The sequence below is a fragment of the Podarcis bocagei genome (assembly GCF_964188305.1).
Source record: "Podarcis bocagei genome assembly, chromosome: 8".
Classification (NCBI taxonomy): Eukaryota; Metazoa; Chordata; class Lepidosauria; order Squamata; family Lacertidae; genus Podarcis; species Podarcis bocagei.
Window position 1 is genome coordinate 45,929,898 of NC_138133.1, and position 25,811 is coordinate 45,955,708.

Here is a 25,811-nt window from a genome sequence, read left to right on the forward strand (position 1 = left end):
AAACCACAGAGCCTAGGGCTTGCCGATCAGAAGGTTGGAGGTTCGAATCCACGCAACAGGGTGAGCTCCCGTTGCTCAGTCCCTGCTCCTGCCAACCTAGCAGTTCGAAAGCACGTCAAAGTGCAAGTGGGTAAATAGGCACCGCTCCGGCGGGAAGGTAAACGGCATTTCTGTGTGTTGCTCTGGTTCGCCAGAAGCAGCTTAGTCATGCTGGCCACATGACCCGAGAGTCACCCGCGACTGGACTTAACAGTCAGGGGTCCCTTTACCTTTACTTAGTTGCTTAATTGGTTAATCAATTTAAAACAGATTACTGATTTAAAAGTTACACAGTCACTCAGCATATTTCAATATATTTTCAAATTACTTTTAATAAAACTACATATAAACACAAGCACTTGGATGTCCTCAAAATCAGCTGTGGGGGTTTGGGGGACCCTCCAGAACAGATTTGAGGGTGGGGGCGGAGGAAGAGGAGAAAAAATGGAAGTCCCATTCAGCCAGTGGAATTACACATGAAGAGCACCAGATACAACCCATAATCTAATCAACCTAGTTTGGATTGCCCCTGGGATAGAACTGCACTGAATTCAAATATAAATATAGTCACCTTACCTTTACATGGTGCAATTAATTCTTCCTTTTTATCCAAGTGATCTCTATGGCACTTAACATGGCATCGCCTACATTCTACTGCAGGTGGTGGCTTAAATACATGCCAGAGGGGCTTGGCACAAGCCTCACAGTTGGCTGGAAAGTGGTATAATGTTGGGATGAATTCATGACCTTTATGATTCAGAAAGGTTGTCTTCTCTGGTGGCTGAACTGGTTCTGCTTCCAAATCTTTTCGGCACTCGCCCTCATTGGCATATAGAATCTGAGCAGAACAAGAAAGGCATAGAGTAGTATTTCATTCATTTTTCTTCAAAGTTGACAAAGTTTTTTAAAGAAACTATGTTCAAATCAAAACATGACAGTTGCTGTTACCTGGAATATTTTAGGAATTTCCTCAGTTTCCGCTCTATAGACATCTCCCTGTGTTACTGGTCGCACATGGAACAATTTTCTGAAATCAAATAAACATTGCACTGTTTTAATAATTATATCACAACTAAGCAGATATTAGATCAAAATTAATTTCCCTACTGTTTAACATCAATATCCATTTTGCTACAAGTACATAACGTTACTGCCATTCCTACAAAATAAAGAATTATTGAGAAGTGTGTGTATATGTAACAGAGTATATGTAACAGGAAGATGCAGCTGGATCAGGGATCATAGAAGTGTATCCAGTGGTGTTAATGGGCGTTCATCTGATGTTCACACATACATATTTACTGCAGGAAATTCTGGTGTGACATGTGAACATATAAAAGTTGTAGAAGATGGAGCTCAAGTGAACCATTCTTCTGAATAGTTGAGCCTATCCAGTCTGACAAAAACTAAAATGTATCTCTGTATCTAAAAACCCATAAAAATTAAACCTTTTAAATTAGAAAATTCCCTTCTGTTATCTCAAACTGATATTAGAAGTACGTACTCTATATCTAATACCATGGATGGATTAGAATGTTCTCTGTCCTGTTCGTCGTTATAGAACAAAATCTTTCTGCTGCTGACCACAACATACTGAAAAAGAGGGAAAGGAAAAAGACTATTAATACATAAAAGGCAGTTCTATCCACCTCGTCATTTCTCTGGAATAAAAAGAGAGGCTGTTCAGGTGTAATGCAAAATCATAGCTTGACTTCTGATCCTAGTTGGGGCAAAGGATAAGTTGCCATATCTCACTCAAACATCTGAGTTTGAGTTTAACTATGAACACAAGGAAGGGAAGGATGGAAGATAGGGAGCATGGAGTACACAAGCCTGAAATTGAGGGTGACATGTGAACCACCCCAGAAACAACATTAATCACTAATAAATTAGGATAAAAACCAATGATGCATATATACTGATTTTTACTCAGTTTAAATTGTTTTCAAAAATATGCAGATAGAAGAAATGATAACTAGATGACCTGGGGGGTTTTTTGTACAGCATAAATGGTTTTACATAACCAATTATTTTTCAGCATGTGTGTGTGTCTTAGTAAGCATCAAATATTTTCTACCCATGCATTGGATGTAAGCTGAATAATTTAATATCTGATTTGGCATATGCTTCAAAAGAAAATATAATTCTTATATACCTGCTTCTTCCATCCATGACGTTTTATATTTCCTTTGTTTGGTATTGAAAGCCAGCCCTCCATTCTTGACTCTGTTGGGGGACATATTAGGCAACACTTTAATAACAGAGAACTATAAGAAAATAAATTTCATGCAGCCATTAGCAATTACCAAATAGACTGCTGAAGCAGGAATAAAAGCCACAGCTAAATAAAAAACAGGATTGAAGCATTTTTCATGCTTAGTCACAAATTCATTTTCCATGGCAATAAACCTATTGCAGGATAAGCAGCAAAAGGGTTTACAAGGGTAACATCAAATACTGTTTCAATGGCAAAGTTTTGAAACAGCCAGACCAGACTTTGGTCTGAAAATGGTGGTATAGCATGAATCATAGTATTATTAAATTTTTTAACATAAATATAATGTAACACTAGGAAAGGGAAGATGAAATACTAAGCATAAACATATAGTAACTGAAAGCCACAGTTCACAATAAACAAAAAAAGCAGGAGAGCAAACACAAAGTACCCACTTGTCCCATTACTCACAGAAGGTAAGAATAGAAGAGAAATAAATAAGGAATGCAGGAAGAATCAGCTAGATATAAAGAATAAGAGAGAAGCAGTTTATTTAGTTTTCATACAACAATTTTTAGTCTGTGGTAAGATTCCTACATATAAAAGGCTAAAGGTTCCCTAAATGCTTATAAAAAGGACTGATGTTTGTAACACCAAATTTCATTACAAGTAACTGCCAGCTGGTAATATTCTAACCTGGGGCAGGGAGAGAGAACCCTGCCACATGTATCCCAAATTCAGGGTACTGCTTCAGAACCAAGTGTTGACTGAAAAATATTATTACTATTAAATTTATATTCCGCCCTTCAGCCAAAGATTATAGGGTGGTTGACAACATAAAAACACAAAATACTATTCATCATCATCATCATCTTCACACAGGCAAACACATTTAAAAGTCCATAGATTTTTTTAACAGCCAAAGGCCTGGTTAAAGAAGAATGTTTTCACCTGTCTCCTAGCAGTAAAAAATTCATTTTTTACTGGATGAAAGTTTAATGACAGGGTACTGGGGCTGAGAGCGAGTGACCTCTGATTACACAGTGAGTCTAGGCTAAAGTGGGACTTTTAAGCCCAGGCTGAGGTTCTTTACTTTCAGCTGTACTCCCCAATGAAACTCTCAACACATTATAAACAAAAAATGAACACAATCAGAATTCTTAGTGTGCAGAACCACTATCTGGAAAGATGCTTATACATCACGATAAGAAGACAGGAAGGGATAGCAAGCCACAGTTAGGAATGAAAGCTGCTGCTTTTCAATATGAAGTCCATTAAAGAACACAATACATAACACTATTCATAAATTCTGCTCACACATGAAACCAGTGCATGAGCAGGGCTGTGCCAAGTAGCCGTGCCCCCCAACATCATGTGCACCAACTAGCCCTGCCCTCTGGCATCTGCACATACAGCACAAATATCTGTGCAGATGTAGCCTTTGTGCACACAACTGACTTCCATGTCATCTGGAACCCCTCATAACTGAGGTTCAAGATTGTGCTGAATTCTTTGCACGTACAACTGTACACACAAAGGCCTTGTCACACATATATTTACACTGTATGCTCAGACACCAGGAGCCAGGAATACTCAGCATACACAAAGTCGGTGCATGTGGTAGACCTGCTTTGGTAGGTCACACCAAAATGCGGTTGGTGGGACGCAGTGGAGGAGGAGGAGGAGGCAGGCAAAGGGGTGAGGGGTGGGTGTACCGGCAACTTGGTTTTTTTCAAATAAAGCACTGCACATGTCTAACTTCTGAATAGGGCTAAAGAAGATAAACAATCTGGTGGAGGAGTCAGAAAAGATAGCTGTAGTGTTCAGTCTCTAGGAATCCAATCCTAAATGCACTTCACTGGAGACTAGAGATATAGAATCTGGCCAGATAGCGTGAATCACATGTAAAGGAGCAGAATAACTGTTACATTTTAAAACTTGAACTGTTCACATTACAGATTTTGATGTGAAATTATAATCTATATATTGTTTTTCCTATCTTTCCTTACCTCCAGGTTCCTATTATATAGGTTTTCCCATCTAATACTTTTTAAATAGAACTGTCAACCAAGTAAGAAATAATTAGGTAATTAATCCCTCGGCCATTCTGTCCACTATTAATTAAGATGTTTCATTTTTAATATTTATTTATTTATTGTCTGTGAGTGAGCAGAAAGGACTTGCAATGTGACTTCACCTTCCTGTTCTCCACCCTGCAGCCCTCTGTACACCCTCAAAGTCTGCTCCAGAGAATTGGGAGATCCTCCAGAGCAGATTTTGGGGGCATGCAGGCCAAGAAGAGAAATGAAAATGAGTGGAAGTCTGCTATTGTGATGCAGACTTAATTTAATTAATTTAAACAATTAATCAGTTAAAAGACAGCTTAAAAGCATAAAATAATATAAACTGAAATGACCCCAATTAATTTTGTTATCAAGAATCAGAAAACAATTCAGTCTTGATGTGTCAGTTATTTTGATATACAGTAATTGTAAAAGGGGAGCTAAGAAACAGGTGCTTTACAATTGTCAGGGGCTTTATTCTTTGCAGTAGTTAGATCATACATATAAATTTAATTAAGATTTTTTTAAAAATCCATATCACAAAACATAGTATTAACAGACCTGTAGCTACTTTTTTTCTACTGCAACAGTACATGTAGGGAAGTGAACTTGTTAATTATTTGTGCGATGAAATATAATCCACAGTAAATCTACTCTAACTAAACAATGATGGTAAATGTAGATATCACATCTACAGCTACTGTATAAAAAAAAATGACAACTTGCAAGCTGCATACTAAGGAATTATCTAAATGGGAATTCAAACTTTTAAATTTTCTCTATAGAGAAGTATGCAGAGAATTTTGCATCCCGCCTTTAAATATTATCCTCTATCTACAAAAGAAATGTAAAATAATAAAGCCAAAGGTTGTTGTTGTTGTTTTCTAAAAAAGGTGATAGCTTATCTGTATAGAGAAGAAAAGCCTGGTCAACAAGATGCATAAATAGTAAGTGAAACATCTATGCCTCTTACCTATAACATTCCCATCAGTGTCATCTGGCGGAAGGCTGGCAACACTAGTTGAGTCCATGCCTAGTTGTAAGTCATTAATTTTACTGCGCAGTTGTTCTATATCACTTTCCTTGCTATCCAACTGCATCTGAAGTTCATTCTTATGTGCAGACTCTTCCGCAATTTGCTGTATTCAGTAGAAAATGTGGGGAATATTATTTGTATGAATATTATTTGTTAAGAACATGAGGTATTCAAACTGAGCCAAACAAAATGTTCATTATTTGCAGATCTATCATCACAACCTTGCAGAAACAAAATTATTTACTAGTATACAATATCATCACTGGCCAGTTTCAGTCTCTTAAATGAGAGATTTTCCAGTTTTTGGTCAGGTTTAACACCAGTTTTGGCACAGAAACTGCCTTGGTTGCTCTGTTAGATTAACTTTGTCCTGCTACTTCCTTATGCATGACAGTAACCATTTGAAAACTCTTTAGCTGAACAATGTACTCCACAGTAGAGTTTAGACAGACAAGCTGAGTCCTGAACAACATTTCATTCTCATATATGTTAGCTTTTAAGCAGAAAACCATCAGTGAATGTATTTGACAGGACTATATAAAACCAAATAAAAAAAGGGGAAAGGCCTTACCGCTTGAATTTCATTAAGCTCCTTCTGGTATTTTATTACCATCTGATTAAATTTCTCTTTTTCTTGGTTAAGTTCCAATTGTAACTTCCGATTTTCCTTCTCTTTTTTCTTGTAGTCTTGCATGTTTACTTTCTTTCTATCTAGCTTAAAATCTTTGCGATTCATAATTTCAGCCAGTTTGTTGACAGCCTGTTATGTATCAAACAAATATGCACAAATTTGAATAGACATAAAAAATATAAGCACATATATGGTCGCCAACCTCTTGGAATTATTCTAACCAATGATAACATTTGAGTCTTGTTCACAAATTAAATATTTTACAAAACATTATCAATTAGTGAAATAAATATATGGATCTCATATATTTCTATGGGTCTAAGCCATTTAACCCATTATTCTTCTCGAGGGAAATACTACCATAGCATGACCCTATAAACATAAGCGGTTGCCTTATGCTGAACTAGCCCATTGGTCCATTTAATCCAACATTGTCTACAGCACTTCCCAGCTTTGCTACCAGAGACCCTTTAACCAGTTCAGTCCTGCAGGAACAGAGAACTAAAGTCTATGCTTTACAACGCCACAAAGCAGCCAGCCTTGTGGTTTACTATGATGCCCAGAGAGATTTCCCTAAGCTCCATTTTACATTTTCAAGATACAGAAAAGGATATAGCACTGAGGAACTCTGCTTCCAATTGTTACTTTTCATACTGATTGTTAAAATGTTCATTTATTTGATATTTTATGTAATTGTCTTATTGTGATGATTGCTTATGATTTTTATATTTTGGACAAAGTTTAACCTTGATAACACATTTTGTAGGACCACAGCTAAGACAAATGGGGAAATGCTGTGGGTGTATAATCATAACTGAAACCTTTCATCCTTGTTTGTAGTGAAAACAGCAGAACATATGAAGGGCTAATAAAATCTTTCAGAATGTAGTTTAACATAGCATCAAAAGAAAAGACAAATACCTGTGTTTTAAGGGTTCTTTCAGTGTTCAAGTTCTTTTCATACTGCATTTTTATGGTATTTATTTCTTCTTCTTTCTTCAATATATAATCTGTTGACAATATTAAGTATTAAGGTTAAGCAAGGCCTTTTATGACATTGAAATAACTGCACCTTACTTGGTTCCCTCCCATATCAATCATTATTTAATTTTTATTAATGTAACCAAATGGTTATGCCAGTGCATAATCATTCTGGAATGATTCAATATTTGTACTCTTAGGATGATTTAGTCAGATACCACCCTATTTATTTGTTTTATGAGAAGCTTTATATCCCACCTTTCCACTATGGTGAGTCACATAAAAACAAAGCAATCAATCCAAAAAACAAATTTCAATTACAAAAAGTCAGAACACAATCAAATTATGGATTGGTATGGTGCCTAAATGAAATTAGAAGAAACTATTCCAGATATTAGATAAAAACGAAGACCTCAGAAAATTACCATCTAGGGTGGTAATTGAGAAATTTAAGTACTGTATACTTTTTTCATAACTCATTATCTTTTTAATAGAAACAATTTAGATCAGGGGTGGGTAACCTGTACCCTCCTGAATATGACCCATGCTGACAGGGGCTGATGAGAGTTTTAGTCCAGCAATATTTGGAGGGCAAAAGGTTAGCCACCCCTGATTTAAATGACACTGCCAATAATTATTCTTAAACATCTTCATTTATAATAAAGAGCATGGCTCCTCCATACCTCAAACTCTAACAGTTAGATGTCCAACTTTTAGCTCAGAACAGAGATTGTTAAACTGTACACTTTACTGCAGAGGACATACCAGGCCAGTTCTATACTTGCCTACAGAAGAAGACCACTAGCAAAAAGGGACACAAACAACAGAATACAGCCATCTTACAAAGGTCAGGAGCAACAGCTAACACCAGGGGTCAGCAACCTAAGACCCATGGGCCACAAGCGGCCCACGGGGGTCGTTTAACCGGCCCACAAGCTGCCCCTGAACCGAGCCACCAGCTCAGCGAGTCCCCGCGCACTGCGCTAAACCGGCACAGCGCGGCACGGGGACTTGCTTCCGCAGTGCTGGAATCGCATCTGCACAGACGAAGATGCCGAAAATCGCAGGCGCGCTCTCATGCGTGCGCGCGATCCGGCCCACGGATCTCCACTGGAGCGAACCAACCCAGGTGAGGTAAACCTTGCCGACCCCTGGCTAACACCAAAGACCATCTTGGACAAAGGCAGGAAATAGACTGGAGTTGCGGACTTCAAGCCACTTACAGTACTTCCTCAACTTGGTGCATTTCCTGCCTTCAGACACCAGGAGCCCTTCTGTTTGTGGAAAGAGATGTTTGGACTTAACCCACTGAAAAAAGAACAGCTCTCCGTGTATAAAAGGCTTTGATATATTTCAAAATTAATCTTTTATGGAAATTATCACATACCTTCCTCCAGTTTCTTAATCTTCTCATTTAGTTCAGAATTTTCTTTTGTTAGAAATGCCACATCCTTGGTTAATGTATTATTTGTTTCTTCAAGCTAAGCAAGACAGGGGGAAGGCTTTGTTAAACCACTGACATCAATAAGCACATTTCAAATAAACACATTTGGGAGTCCCCCAAAATAGGGGGCGTCTTATACATGGGGGTGTCTTATAGATGGAAAAATATGGTACTTTTTTTGGCTGAGAAGCACTCCTGACAGCTCGGACACATATGTAAAGCATGGAATGGCTTTTCCTATAATTTCAAGGAAGGAACCAGTTCGCATGTGTAGCCCTTGCATGTGTATGCCTCAGCTCCCTTTACTGAAATCAGAAAGTTAGCCTTACCATGAAGTGCCCTTCTGTTCAGTGGGAAATGCCTCTCTCTGAGGCAGGGTCAAAACTTGAAAAGCACTACTGGCTGGCTGGAAGGGAGTTAACCCTGTTATGTGTTCTCCATTCTCCACTATGGAAAACAGAACTTCCAGAGCACATCAGAGCAATACATACCTCTGGAATAATATTTTAAAGCAGTATAAAATAGAGGATTCAAAGATGTTTTTGATACAAGATAGCAAGTTGTGTTGTAATGTGTTTATTGCACAGTAACTTACCCGGCTTACAATATTATCCTTGTCGGCAATTTCTTGTCTGTTTCGTGATGCGGCTTTCTTGCTCTCCTGAGTCAATTCAAAATACTGCTCCTCAAGGAGAGCTCGGGCCAACTGCTCAGATTCAGCTTTTGTTTCAGCCAGATCTAGCTGCGCAGCAAGAGTTTCTCTACAACAAAAAGTTAATATTTTTTCCAAAGTAGTAATGTGTAGTGTTTAAAGACTAAGACTGCAGAGAACCAGTCACTATCTCCCAGGCTAACCTATCTCATAGAGTTGTTGTGAAAACAAAATGGGGTGGAATTATATTTGCTACCTTGAGCTCCTTGATGGAAAGCTATGAAATAAATGTAGCATATAAATTATACATACTTTTTCCAAACAAAATATGAGCCATGTTGTCTTTTTAATAAAACACTATAAAACAAAAAGTCTGTTCCAGAGGACACAGGCGCTATTGCAGGGGAAAAGAGCAAGGTCTTCTTCTCAATGTCCCTCTGTATGTTACAATCATTAAATACTTGTATTTTTTTATTTGCTTGCAGAACTAAAATTTGTGTCAACATATACTGTGTACACAGTATTCTAGAATATGCTGTTCTGCTCTGTCCTAACTTGGGAGCAAAAACAAATAAAAATGTACAGTTTTTACTCAAGTACAACTTTGTGTACCTACACTTCCAGCATATGTAATTTCCTACTATTTTATGAAGATAACATTTTATTTCTAGGCAAAATTAAAAACACACAGTATGCATTCTCGTGAGAAACTTGAAGCAGAAATGTCTCCACAATTAGAGGGGCTGAGTACATGCTTCACTTTCTAATTAAAATAAACAGGTGCTTAATAATGGAGATTGTGCTTCTAACATTTACTTACTTCTCATTTTGTAATTCCTGTATTTTTTTCTGAGTTTCTTTATTCTTCTCCTCAATTTCTTCTTTAAGTTCTTTAACCTGAGTTTTGTATAGAGTCTGAAAATTAAAAAATCAAATCCAAATCTATCATATTGTGCTCAATAATATGTCTAACCATTCAAACATTCTTTATTACAGGACACATAAAAAAATACTGGCACATTATTTTCTACTTACTGTATATTCTTCTATCATTCTGAACATTTATTAAACACTTTTCAGGTATTGTCAGGGATTTGGGCAAAGGAGGAGTGGTGGAAACCGCCTCCCCATCCTGTCCCTTCCAGGGAGGAAGAAGAGGAAGACACTGTAGATTTACAACTGTGGTTTGCAGGAGGTCACAGCTCAGGGACAAATTAGGGGGAAAGTTGGGAAATAATGGGAGAGGAGGAGCAGCTGGCTGACACATCACTAGAAAGCACTCCAGACCCACCGTCTCACAGAACCCACCAAGCCTTAAAAGTAGGAGAGCAAAGAGCTTGAAGACAGAGGGCACATAGTGGCACCCATAGAGGAGATGATGAAGAAGAAGTGGGAGAGAAGGTGGGGGTGGAGATTCACTCGGAACAACGCCATTATCCAAGAGGCTGGGTTCTATAGCCTCTCTCTGTAAAGTTTGAAATAAAAAAGGACTGTAAAAAACTTTTCCTTGTCTTCATACTTCCCTAAGCAATCAGCTGGGAGTTGCTGACAGCACCCTGACAGGTATAGGCAATATCTCAGAGAGGTTTAAAATATGATTAAACAAAGCAATAAAGCAAGCAACACAGAACAAGTCTATAAATTCCTATAAAATCATAACCTTCACAAGAAACTACAATGGTATGCTCCAATGTGAGCTAAGTCAGATGCATCACTGCCCGGTCTAGTGCATGGAAGGCTTCCAGGTGAAGGGGCAACAATCTGGTTCCTTCCTACCTGTAACGTGGACTTTCATGGTTGTGTTGTCCATCCATATTTGAACATCAGAGATGAGCAATGTGTGGGTGAGGTGTTTCAGCATCAGGTGGGCAACTCAAAGCTCCAGTCACTTGACAAGAATGCTGGGCTTCTGGCCTGGTCCTTCTGCTCGGGACATGCTGGCCCACTAGTGGGTTTTCCAGTTCCTGGGGCTAGCATCCATTGTGATAGTTAGGGGTGGTAGGTTTTTTAGGGGAACCCCTGCTATCAGGTGCACTGGAGTTGCCCCACCACCAAAAGGGCCATTTGATATAGGCCACCAGGAGGATCTGACAATGTCTACAATTGGCTATGATGTATAGTGGGAGGGTCAGGAGTGGTGTGTGGCCCATGGTGTGATCCCTATAACTAATGCCATCAAATTCAACAGCTGAGCTAACATCATTACATATGATATCCTTAGCAGAAGTCAGCAAATGACCACCCTGATTTTGATGGCTCCCAAGTGCTACATCCCAAGGGATGTAGTTGCTTTTTGTTGCATTGACTACGAAACCGTGGCCCTTGAGGGTTGCTAGCACTATCTGCACATTGTCTTCCACTTCTGTCTGTTTTTCCTGTCCTTATCATTACCTCTTTACCCATTTTCCCTCCCCAGGCACAAACATTATATGAAGCTAATAAAGAAAGTCACTACTATTGGGATTATACAATGTTACCATATCATCACTCAGAAAAATTGCTTGTGTAATGTACAAGTGGACAGCTTACAGAAAAGTACTGTTCAGCTTCTAGTTGATCTTGCAGTTCACGCATCTGGCCTTCATTCCCTCTGTACTGCCTTTGAGAGGAGAAAAATAATAAAGAGCTTTCTACATATTAACCAAAGACCTGCTGGCAACATATTATCTGGTAATTTTTAACCCACACAACCCTCTCTATCCCATCCCCACATTACATAGTCAATCAGCAGACTTCTGCTCCCCACCACCAAATTCAAAAAATCTCTCATTTTTGACATAGCATTCAAATCCCTAATACACATTCAAATAAAATACTTCTCAACTGAAGGAGTTTATACAATAAACTATCAGTCATCAAGTGCTGGCTAAACATCCAAGTTGTGCATGAAGTATGAAATAAGCCTTTAGACAGCTTAAATTTCTGAAGGGGTTCGTCTTACTCCAAGGTTTTAATTTAAGGTTATACATTCCCTCAAATGAATTTCAGCTGAAACTTTAAACTGGAACAAGTGCTTCGTTTTGATTAGTTCATTCGTAAGAAAACTAGAAAATAAGCAGTGCACTTCTGCTTAAAAGACAAGAAACAAACCCTGTGGCATCTACTTTTATAGCATTAACCTGTAATGTGATCATATAAACAGATCTTACTAAACAAAGATATTCATGTACTGAAATGTATGCATATTTGAATACAGAAAAGCACTCAGTAACATTTGTAACATTATGGGGTGAAGAAGCTGATTCTAAATTGAGTTTACTTACTTTGCCAGTTGAGCCAACTCAAATTCTGCTAATCTCTTCGCTTCCAACAACGTGTTGATCTCCTGTTTTAGCTGCTTCTCAGAACTTTTTAAGTTATCTGCCTCTATAGCATGAATCTTCAGGTCATTCTGTGTCATCACTCTCTTATTAATCTCATGCTCCAGCTGAAGTGTGATATTCTTAACCTAACCACACAATAAAATATTAGTAATATTTCATAAATAAGTTAATGCCAGAATTTAAACTTTTTTTTTCTTTATCCAGCAACATTCAATGCAGTATCAAAAGCTGCTTTTGAAAGTGAGTTCAGGTTTGAAAGCAGTTTGCCATCACACACACAAGACTTGAACACTACACAAGCCTCTGCACGCACACACAAACTGCCTTGAGCATGCAAAACAAGTTGTGTGGTTGCCTAAGCTGCCTTTATGTCCATGTACAACAGAATGTACATGGCAACATACAGAATTTCTTTACAAAGCAGCCCATCTTCCTCAATTCTAAATTTTGGAAAAAAACAACCCATGATTTCCCCCACAATACAGCAAAAGAAAGGTCCTACTAATTTTATAATAATCATTTCTCTATGTATTTCCAATTTCATTAGCATATTTTGTAGCAAAGCTTTGTAGTGCAAAATACATGGCACATAGAATCCAAATTGTATGAATTGAGAAAACATTTCCAATTACAACACTAAATTGGGGGGAAATGAATTCAGAAACTGGATTCGCATCCACATGCAAAAGCGGAGGTTTGAGGAGTTTTCTGCTTAAAGGGATATGAAGAAAGTTAAGTTTTCTTAAGTACCTCAAACTTATAGCAACTAACTTAAGCACTTTTTATTACCTCATCTTCTAGTCTCTCTTTCTGTTCACTAAGGTGCTCCAGCTTCTGTTGAGATTGCTTCAAGTCAAAGTCTAGCATGGAACATTGCTTTTCAATCTGGACTATTCGATTTTCCGCCTTCTCTCTTGCTGATCGCTCTTCTTTCACCTTTTTTTCAATTTCTAAAGGACCAAAGATAGTACATCTTTTAAAAAATTCAAATAAAAGAATTTTATGCAGGCTGTTCTGCATACTAAATGGGCAGAGCTTCCACATTTGCAGTGGTACCTGACCAGACACCCTACACTGTCTACAGACATTGGCCAATCAGTTACAATAATCTGATGTGGGCGGTGGTGGGGAGGCAAGACTTAGGTAGTATAAGCAGCCATAGCAGATACTAAAACTGTCCAGAATTATTATATGTACTGGCAGTTTCTTACTTGACTATTAGCCCCATCACCACTTCTTTACTACCATGGGCAGTAAGACTTAGCACTCAAAACTATCTGCAAGTAGTGAGGAAAAATAAACTATTTCAACACTCACAAGGACAGTGAAGATACCCGACTGACAAGACATCTTAGTAATCTACAAAAAATTGCCAAATGTTTAAATGTGAGTGGAGGTGTGCTGAATTAGACCGGAAGTTCATCTAGCCTAGCATCCTGTTTCCCACACTAGCCAATCAGAAGCACCATGAGAGCAAGAGCCCTCTCCCCGTGTTGTTCCCTGGCAACTGGTATTTAAAGGCATGCTGCCTCCAATCCTGGACTTAGCATGCAATGACTAAATGACTAGTAGCCACTGATAGATTTATCTTCCATGAATTTGTCTATTCCCCTTAATAACATAAGAATCGCCACCAGTAGAGGTTCATCCACTCTAGCATCCTGTTCTTACAATGGCCAACCAAATATCTATGGGAACTCCACAAGCAGGATCTGAGTGCAACAGCACTATCCCCATTTGTGAGTCCCTTATGATCCAGCTGCATTGTTGGCTGTACCACATATTGTAATTGTGAATTATGTAATTTAACTTAGACAGTTTATGGAGAATCATTGTATGTCTCATTCATAGTGTTCTTTATCTACTCAAAGGGGCCTTAAGTAGATATTTTATTTTTATTATTTTATTATGTTTGTGTAATAAAATTTGTTTGTCTCTCTCTCTATATATATATACACGTGTGTGTGTGTGTGTGTGTGTGTGTGTGTAATTTGTATAATGATAAAACTAGTGATGACTGTGAGGAAAAAACAAGTAATACTTGTGTGCTAATACTGTTAGAAACATACTTTCCATTTCAGCACTGTTTTATTGAGCATTTCACTAGGACTGCTTCTACAGGCAGCATTTTGTTTAATGATTGGATAGGAAAGAGACATTTGAAGGCACACATGTCCAATTTGTGCCTTTCTCCTACTGACTTACAAGTAACATTGCAGCTGTCATTTCTTTATTATATACGTAACTGGCATGCTTATCCTGTAATTATCCAAAGGAAAAATATACAAACAATTAACAGTACTTTAACCTTGGACATGATCTTCCCTGTGAGAAGGAAGAAAAGAGTGAAGGAGACAGGTAAAGTCAACATCATGATTTGCTCCAGTTGGACTCTAGTTACTTATTTGTTTTAGTATTTTAAAACTGTAAACATGCCTTGGAAGACAGTATATAAATGCTATATGAACAAACAAACGCTATAAAAACTTACCGCACATTGCAACTGACTTGGCCTCTTCTATTGACTGGTGCTTGTCAGTTAAACGAGCTTTATTTATATTATGCTCATTTACTTCTTGCTCTAAACGCTGCTGTAATATTTTGAGTTTGTAGTTTAGATCAATTTCTAAATTATTCTTTTCCTGTAAGATATTTTTATAAGCTGAAGTTAGGTTAAGAACACCATACCATCCTTAATCTAAAAAAAACATTCAGATTTCATGACACTCAATAGCTTTTTGTAATCCCATCTGCCTCAGCTTTCTTTTTTTTAAAACTGAAAATATGACAATGAACTGCTACATTGCAAGCGAGCGACAAAGTGATGCACACACATACTTCTTTTAGCACACACAATCCACAAATATTTATGATTGAGGACACTTAGAATTTCACAAATGATTAACAGCTCTGCCCTGCGCTGGTGTCTCTCTATCTGCGGTTAAGTCACAAGTTATTTGTAAATGTATTTTTGAATGCCATGCTTGAGTTTCTCTGTATTATCCTCCCCCACAATGTAGCCATGGGCTTCCCACAATCCATCTGGGGACCACAGCTCATGAAAGGATGTATTACCCTTTCTCCATGCACCGTTTCCCCACTAAACCTCCTTTGTCCCTAGAAGCTTTGGTGGGGTGATTTTTCAGGGCAATGATGGCAATGGAGCAAGGGTTAAACCACCTATATTACAAGTTCTGATAGGAACTGGGATCACTGCATCTGCATTTGGTTAAGATATATATATTGACAACCACAAGCACTGATTCAAGATGCATCCCAAGTAATTTTACTGCTAGGACTTTGCCTCTTCAATTCTGCTATGCTTGGAGACCCAAAAACTCTTGCTCTAACATCTCTCATCTAACTCCACTTTTTGCACAAAGCTTTTGGTTTAATCCTTTAATCCTCACCCATAAATGAACCAAACATTTGCTTTTCCCTACCTCTAACTATCAAGATACAGACTTAAAGTCCTTTAGGGTAACAGTCTGTCCTTTTCCCCTATAATACTTGGTGAAAATATATATACATTGATGGTATCATAGCAATAAAAACAACAATAGATGCATTGGTATTAATGCCACATTTCTATCACCCTTAAAAGCTTGATCCACAACTATATAAAAAATATTACATGAGCCAACGTATTCCCACTCACATCAATTGAATTAAACAAACTTAAATTCAAACACAGCGGCTTAATTTAGATTTTATAAAATCATCCTATCAATCACATTCGCATGCTGCTTTTTATAGATTTTTAGAAATATGCATCTGTATTCCAAGAAACAAGAAATTTGTGCCTCATTGTTTTAATGATCTTACCTTTTCAGAATGATTAAGCATGTCCTGGGCCTGCTTTCTTTCTTCTTCCACTCTTTCAAGATTGTTCTTTAAACCTTTGATTTCTTCTTGTAAAGATGTAACCCGAGCTACATAAACAATTAAATAGTATAATCTGCCACAGTACTTGCACACAAAACCGAAACTGTGATTTACCCACATAAAGCTCCTAACATACATCAGAGGTTGTTGGTTAATTAAAAAAAGAGACAGTGTTTCTAATGTTAGTGTTACGCTCTCAACTTGAATTAAAATTCAGTACAGTGGTACCACAGTTTAAGAACAGTCCTGTTTACGAACTATTCGGTATACGAACTCCGCAAAACCGGGAGTAGTGTTCCGGTTAGGGAACTTTACCTCGGTCTACGAACGGAAGCCGAACAGTGGAAGGGCACTGGCGGCGGGAGGCCTCATTAGAGAAAGCGCACCTCGGTTTAAGAACGGCTTTGGTTAAAGAACAGACTTCCAGAATGGATTAAGTTTGTAAACCGAGGTACCACTGTATTGAAAGCACACTGAATTCATACATATATTTGAGCAAAACAAAAATGAAGGCACTACAGTGGTGCCTTGGTTTAAGAACAGCTTAGTTTATGAACAACTTGGATTAAGAATGCTGCAAACCTGGAAGTAGGTGTTTGGGTTTGTGAACTTTGCCTTGGAATAAGAACATGTTTCGCTTCCTGTTGAGTGTCTTCCATTTGTAAATTGAGTCCCCTGCTGCTATGGGAAAGCACGCTTTGGTTTAAGAATGCTTTGGTTTAAGAATGGACTTCCGGAACGGATTAAGTTCTTAAACCAAGGTACCACTGTATTAGATTTACTTTGGCTTAAATTATTACCTTGTAGCTCTCCAATAATTTCTGATCCATGACTCCTATCCCTTCTTTCCACTTCCAATGCAGCTTGAAGTTGGTAATAGTCTTTTTCCACTTGTAATTTTGTGCTTTCCAGGATTCTGCATCTTTCTTGCAGTTCTCTGTTTAGGGCTTCAAACTGACTTACTGACTTGCTCATTTCTGTGTGACTCTTTCTCAACCTTGCTGCGGTATCTGACTCTGTCCTCAGTAAATCATTGGCCTCCTCAAGCTGTTGAGAGGGGAAGGGGGAGTTAAGAAAAGGTAGCAGTGGGTATCATACAACAAATACATCCAGCTCTGTTGCATTTACCCTAAATTGATACATTATGGAGGGAAAGCAGATATAGGCATAGAAAATTGCTTACTTGCTTTTGCAAATGCGTTATTTTTTCATTTGTAATATGTGAATGCTGACTGATTTTTTTTAAGTCTTCCAGCTGATCTTTTAGCGTTGACACTAGATGCAAAGGGGAAATGTTAAATGTAAATAAACAAATAAACATGCATGTCTCTTGGAGGTGTTTTTTCTAATATTTCTATACAGCAAGGAAAAAAACAAGCCACCAGTGCTCTGAGGCATATTCAAATACAAATATGCCCCAGTTATAACACTGAAAAGAATACGAAGGTATTTATGCTGTTCAAAAAATATCCTACAAAAGAGACCATCAGTCTTACCTGAAAGATGCTTCCTGAAAGGAAATATAACTTACCTTCATTTTCCACATTTCGACGTTTCTCATTCTCCTGCTCAATTTTTCTTTGATATTCATTTATTCTATGTTGCAGAAGCATATTTTCCTTTTCAACCTGAGTAACTGTTGATTCCAAATTTTTTCTCTGACTGCCCTGCAAGATATATACTGCCATTTAATTTTTCACCATTTAAATTTAGTCGAAAATTTAAGTTCTAACCATCCCAATGAAGCTGTCAGCGGAATTCAACGTTGTGCTAATATGATCAGCATAAGCATTTCTGCTTGCCAGACAGAACAATATCTCTCTCCCTGCCCACAGTTCTGGGAGCCAATCTAAGTGGGTGCATAGGGAGAGGAGGGGAAACCCTGTTGCACTAGAAGGACTCACTGCACTGGCTCCCACTCAGACAACTATTTAGTTGAAACTGGTCCAAATTATTTTATTTCTGAAATTCATAATCCATCTTTGAAAGAAAATATTCTCATGTTTTAGAATAAAATAGAGCAATAAATATCATAATTGTGTTAGATTTTTTTAAAATACTGCATTAAACTGATATGAGTTATCTGTATATTGGCTTTTTTACCGTCACTAGCCACACGCCCATCAACTTGACAGGCTAGAGCAGGCATGGCCAAACTTGGCCCTCCAGATGTTTTGGGACTACAATTCCCATCATCCCTGACCACTGGTCCTGTTAGCTAGAGATGATGGGAGTTGTAGTCCCAAACATCTGGAGGGCCAAGTTTGGCCATGCCTGGGCTAGAGAGACGGCGTTCCAAGAGTAGAGATTAAAATAAATGAATCAAGACCTTGGCAAAAGTCTCTCTGTACAAGCAATCCATGGTGCAAGTCTTTACTTTCCTCATTCTCCCAAAAGGAAAGAAATCCTTCAGAGAGAGATTTGTTTTATTTGCAATAATAAATGATTGAAGAAAGAAATCACATGTATGCAAGTAAAATTCTAACACCATTATTTTTAAAAATGGGGGGAAACTAATTCTAACCGCACACACAAAATCACTTACCTCTTCATCTAATTCCTTCATTATCTTGTCTAATTTAATGTTTGACGTTCTAGAAAAAATAAAATTACGTTAGTGACACTTTTTTGTTTTTGGACACTGCTCTACAACTGCTCTGCAAACAACCCAATTTAACTCAATTACACTGTAATAACTCACATCATCATGGCTGTGTAATCTGCATCCAAGTGACCAAAAGGCTGACAGTGGTGTACAGAATAGGCTACCACCAACCTGTTAATGGGTATAGCCCAATGTCATACAGAGTGGGAAGTATTCAACTAAAGAGCACTAGGAAAACAGGACTTTTGTCCCTCTCCTTCACTGTGAGTGCTCCATGCCATCTCCAATCTGCTCCAGAGGGGGAAACAATCCATAAGGGAGAATGCCTGTGCTGACGAAACCCGCAAATTAGTGCTATGTTGAATATGCATTATGTCTAACACTGATATCCTAGTAACCTAAGAATTTTACTTAACTATTTCTGTGTAGAACTAGCACCTTAGATCTTAAACTAGCTCCAAATATCTGAAGCTGCCACTAAGGAATATGCAATATTTTATAGCAGCCAGAACATAATCTGAGAAGAACCAGGGTGAGCTCTAAGAGGGAAGGAAACTAAACCAAAAAGCTGGTAAATGGGAGATTCAAAGTGACTATATCCCTACCTTTCAAATTCTTCACTCCCAAGGTAACTGATGCACATTCACCTAAGAGTGCTTAGTCTTGCTCTTAGTAATGCCAGCAAGCAAAAGCATCCTTGTTGCCACCAGCAACTCTTAAAAATATCACTTTCAGAATTGGTGCCATTAATTGGCTCCTAAGACCCTGATACTCAGTTTTGGAGGTGGGCTACAAATCTCTTGGTCTACACATATAAAATGTTAATACCATCATAATTCCCCAATATAAAATTCATAAAACAGGTGTCTCTGATAACAGAGAATAACAAAGAATAAAATGAGTCACCTGAATTTTTGTTCCATTTCATCTTTCAGTTCCATTTCATTATGTAGCTGTTCTTCAAGTTGATAGATAGTTTTCTGCAGAGATTCCAGCTTTAAATATAAAATACAGAATGAAAATAAAAGTCATACTTTACAGGATCTTATGGGACTATCTAAATTATAATGAATTTTACAACAGCTATCTAAAATTGCTTTGAATGGTTCTCAGTATATTATTTTTAAAAATTGGAACAGGAAGTTTCAGCTAGGAGATTACTGCTTTAACAGATTAATAAACATGGGCACATTCTTATAAATGGGTCCAGAAATTAAGACACATTTGTAAACCACTTTGAGGTCTTATTATAATCAAGTAGTATATAAACATTGTAAATTAAAAATCGATTTAATTTTTGGTGACATTTTAGCTCTGCTGTGCTGCAATAATGAGAAAGAAAAAGAACTGAAGACTCATTTTCATTCTTACTTGAGTGCAAATATTGGTTATTAATCTTTACGTTACTCTCCCTTCAATATCTTGAAAACAAATCTTCCAATAGGTCCCACTATCGGAATGCTCACTATATGAAATCTCAGTTATCCAAATACAAAGAATTATACCCAACCCTCACTACACAAAGGGCTGATTCACATCGGAACAGCTGGAGCTCACCCACTTCCCTACTTGTGCTTTGCTGGTTGGCGTTGCCACTTTGGGCAGAAAGCATGGAGGGAGGGTGGGAGGGAGGAAGGGAGGGAAGAAAGGAGATTGGACAAATCAGCTTTTCCTTTGTCTGGTTTTTATTGATTGGTTGCATCAGATTCAGGCAGAAAGCATGGAAAGAGAGCCAGAAAAATGTTCCCATAGGAAATAATAGAAATTATCAGCTCTTTATGCAAATGTTTGCCTAACAAACAATTTCCTGGGAATATACTGTGTTCAGAAAGAGGGACCTGTGTATCTATGGATGTCTTGGTAATTTACATTTAATCAAATCAAGTTATCAATACAAAGGATTAATCAACAAAATATTTAATTAGCTAATAGCACTTATTTTAGGTCTTAACAAGGGGGGGGGGTTAAAAAAAGAAGAAAAAAAGACATACCAAACTTTTATCTACGTTGGTGCTTGCTCTGTTGTCATTAGAGTTTGCTGTACAGCTAGATAAATACCTGTAAGCACACAATAAAAGTTATAGTAATATGAGGAGAGGAGAACAACTTTTTTTCTCCCCACTTTCTACATACTAGAAATTCTCTTATTTCTATCCTTAGTTACTCTTTTTAAAACTCACCCCACCTCCCGATATTTTAGCTTTTCCTCATAGTTAAAGTACTCCAGCCCCCTTTGCTTGCACATTTCTGCAACCCATATACCTGAAACTTAAATGCCCACATTATGTAGTAGGCTGGGTGTATGCAATTTTAAAGGTGTATTTTGACATTTTTGAGTCTCTGCCGTTACCGTATTTTTCGCCCTATAGGACGCACTTTTTCCCCTCCAAAAATGAAGGGGAAATGTGTGTGCATCCTATGGGGCGAATGCAGGCTTTCACTGAAGCCTGGAGAGCGAGAGGGGTCGGTGCGCACTGACCCCTCTCACTCTCCAGGCTTCGCGGACCTCTCCGCAAGCAGCGGGAGCGCTCCCACTGCTTGCAGAGAGTTGCCTGCATGCCGAAGCCTGCGCGCGCTGAGATCAGCGCGTCCAGGCTTCGCGGACCTCTCCACAAGCATCCGGAGCGCTCCCGCTGCTTGCAGAGAGTTGCCTGCATGCCGAAGCCTGCGCGTACTGAGATCAGCGTGTCCAGGCTTCGCGGACCTCTCCACAAGCAGCGGGAGCGCTCCCACTGCTTGCAGAGAGTTGCCGGCATGCCGAAGCCTGCGCGCGCTGAGATCAGCGCGTCCAGGCTTCGCGGACCTCTCCACAAGCATCCGGAGCGCTCCCGCTGCTTGCGGAGAGTTGCCTGCATGCCGAAGCCTGCGCGCGCTGAGATCAGCGTGTCCAGGCTTCGCGGACCTCTCCACAAGCAGCGGGAGCGCTCCCGCTGCTTGCGGAGAGTTGCCGGCATGCCGAAGCCTGCGCGCGCTGAGATCAGCGCGTCCAGGCTTCGCGGACCTCTCCACAAGCATCCGGAGCGCTCCCGCTGCTTGCGGAGAGTTGCCTGCATGCCGAAGCCTGCGCGTACTGAGATCAGCGTGTCCAGGCTTCGCGGACCTCTCCACAAGCAGCGGGAGCGCTCCCACTGCTTGCAGAGAGTTGCCGGCATGCTGAAGCCTGCGCGCGCTGAGATCAGCACGTCCAGGCTTCGCGGACCTCTCCACAAGCATCCGGAGCGCTCCCGCTGCTTGCGGAGAGTTGCCTGCATGCCGAAGCCTGCGTGCGCTGAGATCAGCGCGTCCAGGCTTCGCGGACCTCTCCGCAAGCAGAGGGAGCCAGCGCTGGGCTCCCACGGCTTGCAGAGGGCTGCCTGTTTGGGGGCTGGGGTCGGGGGAAGCTCGGGCCTCCCCCACCCCAGCCCCGTGCCTGGGGGGGGGGGAAATAATTTTTTCCCCTTTATTTCCCCCCCAAAAAACTAGGTGCGCCTTATGGGACGGTGCGTCCTATAGGGCGAAAAATACGGTAACTAAAATTTGAACATGAGAGTACACATCTTCTGAAAAGACACAACATGAACACCCTATTTAGACATCTTTCCTTCAAATATCACATACTGTTTTGCTTTACAACATTTTTCTTTTGCAGAGTTTTGCAGCTGATGAAAAATCTTAACTTATAAGGAAGATTGGACAACCTCTGTCTGTGGTAGTAAAAAGCTTTACTACTCCAAACGCTGGACAGTTCCTCAAAAATCATGAAATTAGCTGTGTAATTGTGAAATACGTATCTGACTATGTATTTCTAACCTGTAGGATGTATTACTATCATATTTTGAATGGTCTTTAAGAGTTAAAATTTCTCTAGATGAAATCTGACGTTTTTCACAATCCTAGTAAGAATCCATGAACTCTTTGCAAATTATATTAGCAAATAATTAAATGGATCAACCTCTTGCATGATGTCTCCTTGTTTGCTCACTAGACATTGTTGCTATTCTCCATAGCTAGTAAGCAAACAAATTCAAAGGCACATTAATGATAGGCTACATAGAATAATTTGACCATTAACAGTGGAATTCTATGAATGTCTACTCAGAAATAAACCGCACTGAGTTCAATGAGACTTTATCCCAAGTAAGCATGCACTGGAAGTAATTACTTAAAAGCCTGGCCTTCTGACATTGCTTGAGAAAAACACAAAAATCAGAGTTATGGTATGATGTCACATCAAGAGGAACCAAAAATAGATGTACAAAATTGCTGCCCGTACCATAAGTTCAAAACTGCTATAGTAAGTGTTGCACATTTCAGGATGATATGGCAATACAGATTTTTTAAAGTGTCTTTTAAACCCAGAATTAAGTTGCTTTTGTGACACTGCTCTCAAATCTTATAGGATTTGTTCTCACAACTTAAGCTCACATTTTAAGTAGCACAGGTATACTTACTGATGGTTACTGTAGTAAGTAAATCCTACAAAAGGCAGCTGGTTACCAACAAATGCTTTTGGTATAGGAAATGTTTCTTCTTCTCCTTTATCTTCCTCCAAATCGTCAAAGTTACTAGTATCAATATCACTACTTAAATCAGGCACAACAGGAGCTACAGCTATCAATATAAACAAACAAAAAAGGATTACTAAAATCTTTATTGAAACTAATATATTAAAAATGTTACAATTGGAATGGAGAAGAGGCATGAAAGAATCACAAGGAGACATGGCAAGATTTAACTCTTTATTCTACATTGAGCAGCACATGCAATAGAAAAAAATATTATTATTAAAAAATCAAAGCTTCAAAACTTAAATATAGTTGTAATTACTAAACAGAACAGATTGCTCCTGAGGTCCCCAGACAGCTGCCAATTTAAAAACCTCACACCCATTGGTCACTCAAGAGACCTCACATTAGCAATGAAATAGGGATCTCTTGAGCAATATATTTTCACAAATACTAAAAATTGATTGCTATTTAATTCCTGCAGTGTCCTAAGTGGTGAATTCTATGCCTGGAGTAGGCTCCCAATCTATATATACATATGCAACTTTGTACACTGTATTTTTCGCTCTATAAGACGCACCAGACCACAAGACGCGCCTAGTTTTTGGAGGAGGAAAACAAGAAAAAAAATTCTGAATCTCAGAAGCCAGAACAGCAAGAGGGATCGCTGCGCAGTGAAAGCAGCAATCCCTCTTGCTGTTCTGGCTTCTGGGATAGCTGTGCAGCCTGCTCCATAAGATGAACACACATATTTCCCCATACTTTTTAGGAGGGAAAAAGTGAGTCTTATAGAGCAAAAATACGGTATATACAAGTCCAGACACCAAACCAATTTATACTACTGATTTTTAAAAGATGTGATATGGGCCTCAATGCAGTTAGCTTCATGCGTGGTAAAAAGAGATACTTACTGTCTCTAAGGTTTTCCCAAGACCACTGGTCATTTTTGAAGAAAGGGTGTCGCTTGATTTCTTCCACACCATTTCGGCCTAATCTGACTTCCCTGTTGAAGGGATATTTTGAAACAAGTAAATATGCAAGCTCTGAAGATCAAAATACATAAAGCATGCAAACATCTGCAACAGTAGCCCAATAAGTCACTTTTTAAATGGAAAATTAGAAAGGGGTGATTAGGAGCTGAGAAGAGCTCAGAAGAAAATCACCAACTGCTTATCCACTCCGAATCTGAGGTGAGGGAGCAGTTTCACACCTCCTGTGGTTCAAACTCATGCTACCTCATAACATTGTCTTGAAACTATGGGGTAGATTGAAATAATGTGTATAAAAAATATTAACCACTCCTCCCATCCACTTTACCCCCACCCAAAGTGGGGGTTTTCCTCAACAAAACACACTGCAGCATCCCCCCCCCTTTTGATATATGTTCCTGGACTGCTACAGACTATGAACGGAATTGTCACTGTTTCTGTAAGCTGCTGTATAAGTGCTAGAGAAAGTTTTCACACAACAATGTATCTAGAGTTATGTCAAAGTACACAAAACGATCAGGCGCATTCATGCCCATTCACACGCAAGTCCCTGTTGCAATGCAAGCCCAAAACATTTAACATAAGATTATTATTCAACAAATAAAAATACTAGGAAACTGATTTCAAGCTCTTGAATTGTCAGACTGACTTAAAAGCTCTCGTATACAGAGTGGTTTTACAGCAGCAACACTATATTTTATTATCAGGACAAGACCTAATAGGATCAAAAAGTTTCTTAAAACGTACGTAAAATTCATAAACACTGGTTTATCACCAGGTGATGAAGTTTACTACAGAAAAACCTCTAAACCAAAAACTTTCATTTTGATGTAAAATATTACCTGTCAGTTAAGAAGCCACAAATAAGATTTTTTGCATCTTTTGAAATATCATTATCATCAGGAAAGCTAAGAGAATTCTTATGGTTCATAATTTTACTGTATGTTCCAACCAAAGAATCTGCGTAAAAAGGTGTATCCCCTAAAATTAAAAAGAACGAAAGTTTAAAAATGTCACACAATAGCTGAAGACAATAACATTGTGTCAGAACTAGGCTAAATACTAGATGTAGAAAGCAACTGATTGCTACTTCTCATGCCATGATTTAAGTAGTCAGGATTCACCTTATCACTTAATATAAAAATCAAATTAGAAAGCAATACTCCAGTTGTACTGAAGATCCAAGAAGCTCATGTTACAAGTATGTGGTAGAAGCATTTTCACATCACATGATTCTAAGTTTAGTGGCTAGGAGTGCCTTGAACTAGTTTTAGCTGGTAAGACAACTATGGCCATTTTTGGATTCGGATAGCCTGACCATTGTCATCTATGCGCCAAAAACCTCTACAATGTGTTCTACACACAAAACCAATCACTGTGCAGTGTTCTGAATGGCAGATGGGTGGGGTAGAAATAAATTATTATTACTATTATTATTATCATCATCATCATCATCACCATCAA

The 25,811-nt window shown here is 38.7% G+C and overlaps 1 protein-coding gene across 2 annotated transcripts in view; it reads right to left on the reverse strand.

Moving 5' to 3' along the window:
* Positions 1-25,811, reverse strand: part of ROCK1 (Rho associated coiled-coil containing protein kinase 1) — a 59,844-nt gene that overhangs the window by 13,497 nt on the left and 20,536 nt on the right. For both annotated transcript variants that reach the window (XM_081205694.1, XM_081205693.1), the window contains exons 8-31: positions 25,190-25,328; positions 24,270-24,361; positions 23,305-23,464; positions 20,866-20,932; positions 19,781-19,869; positions 18,815-18,863; positions 17,801-17,936; positions 17,453-17,544; positions 17,070-17,316; positions 16,210-16,316; positions 14,876-15,026; positions 13,174-13,334; positions 12,325-12,509; positions 11,591-11,660; positions 9,882-9,976; positions 9,005-9,170; positions 8,353-8,446; positions 6,906-6,994; positions 5,925-6,113; positions 5,291-5,456; positions 2,195-2,265; positions 1,544-1,632; positions 988-1,066; positions 616-877 (exon numbers count right to left, since the gene is read on the reverse strand). In XM_081205694.1, the coding sequence (XP_081061820.1) occupies positions 616-877; positions 988-1,066; positions 1,544-1,632; positions 2,195-2,265; positions 5,291-5,456; positions 5,925-6,113; positions 6,906-6,994; positions 8,353-8,446; positions 9,005-9,170; positions 9,882-9,976; positions 11,591-11,660; positions 12,325-12,509; positions 13,174-13,334; positions 14,876-15,026; positions 16,210-16,316; positions 17,070-17,316; positions 17,453-17,544; positions 17,801-17,936; positions 18,815-18,863; positions 19,781-19,869; positions 20,866-20,932; positions 23,305-23,464; positions 24,270-24,361; positions 25,190-25,328 (3,045 nt within the window). The remainder of the gene's footprint in view (positions 1-615; positions 878-987; positions 1,067-1,543; positions 1,633-2,194; positions 2,266-5,290; positions 5,457-5,924; positions 6,114-6,905; positions 6,995-8,352; positions 8,447-9,004; positions 9,171-9,881; positions 9,977-11,590; positions 11,661-12,324; positions 12,510-13,173; positions 13,335-14,875; positions 15,027-16,209; positions 16,317-17,069; positions 17,317-17,452; positions 17,545-17,800; positions 17,937-18,814; positions 18,864-19,780; positions 19,870-20,865; positions 20,933-23,304; positions 23,465-24,269; positions 24,362-25,189; positions 25,329-25,811) is intronic.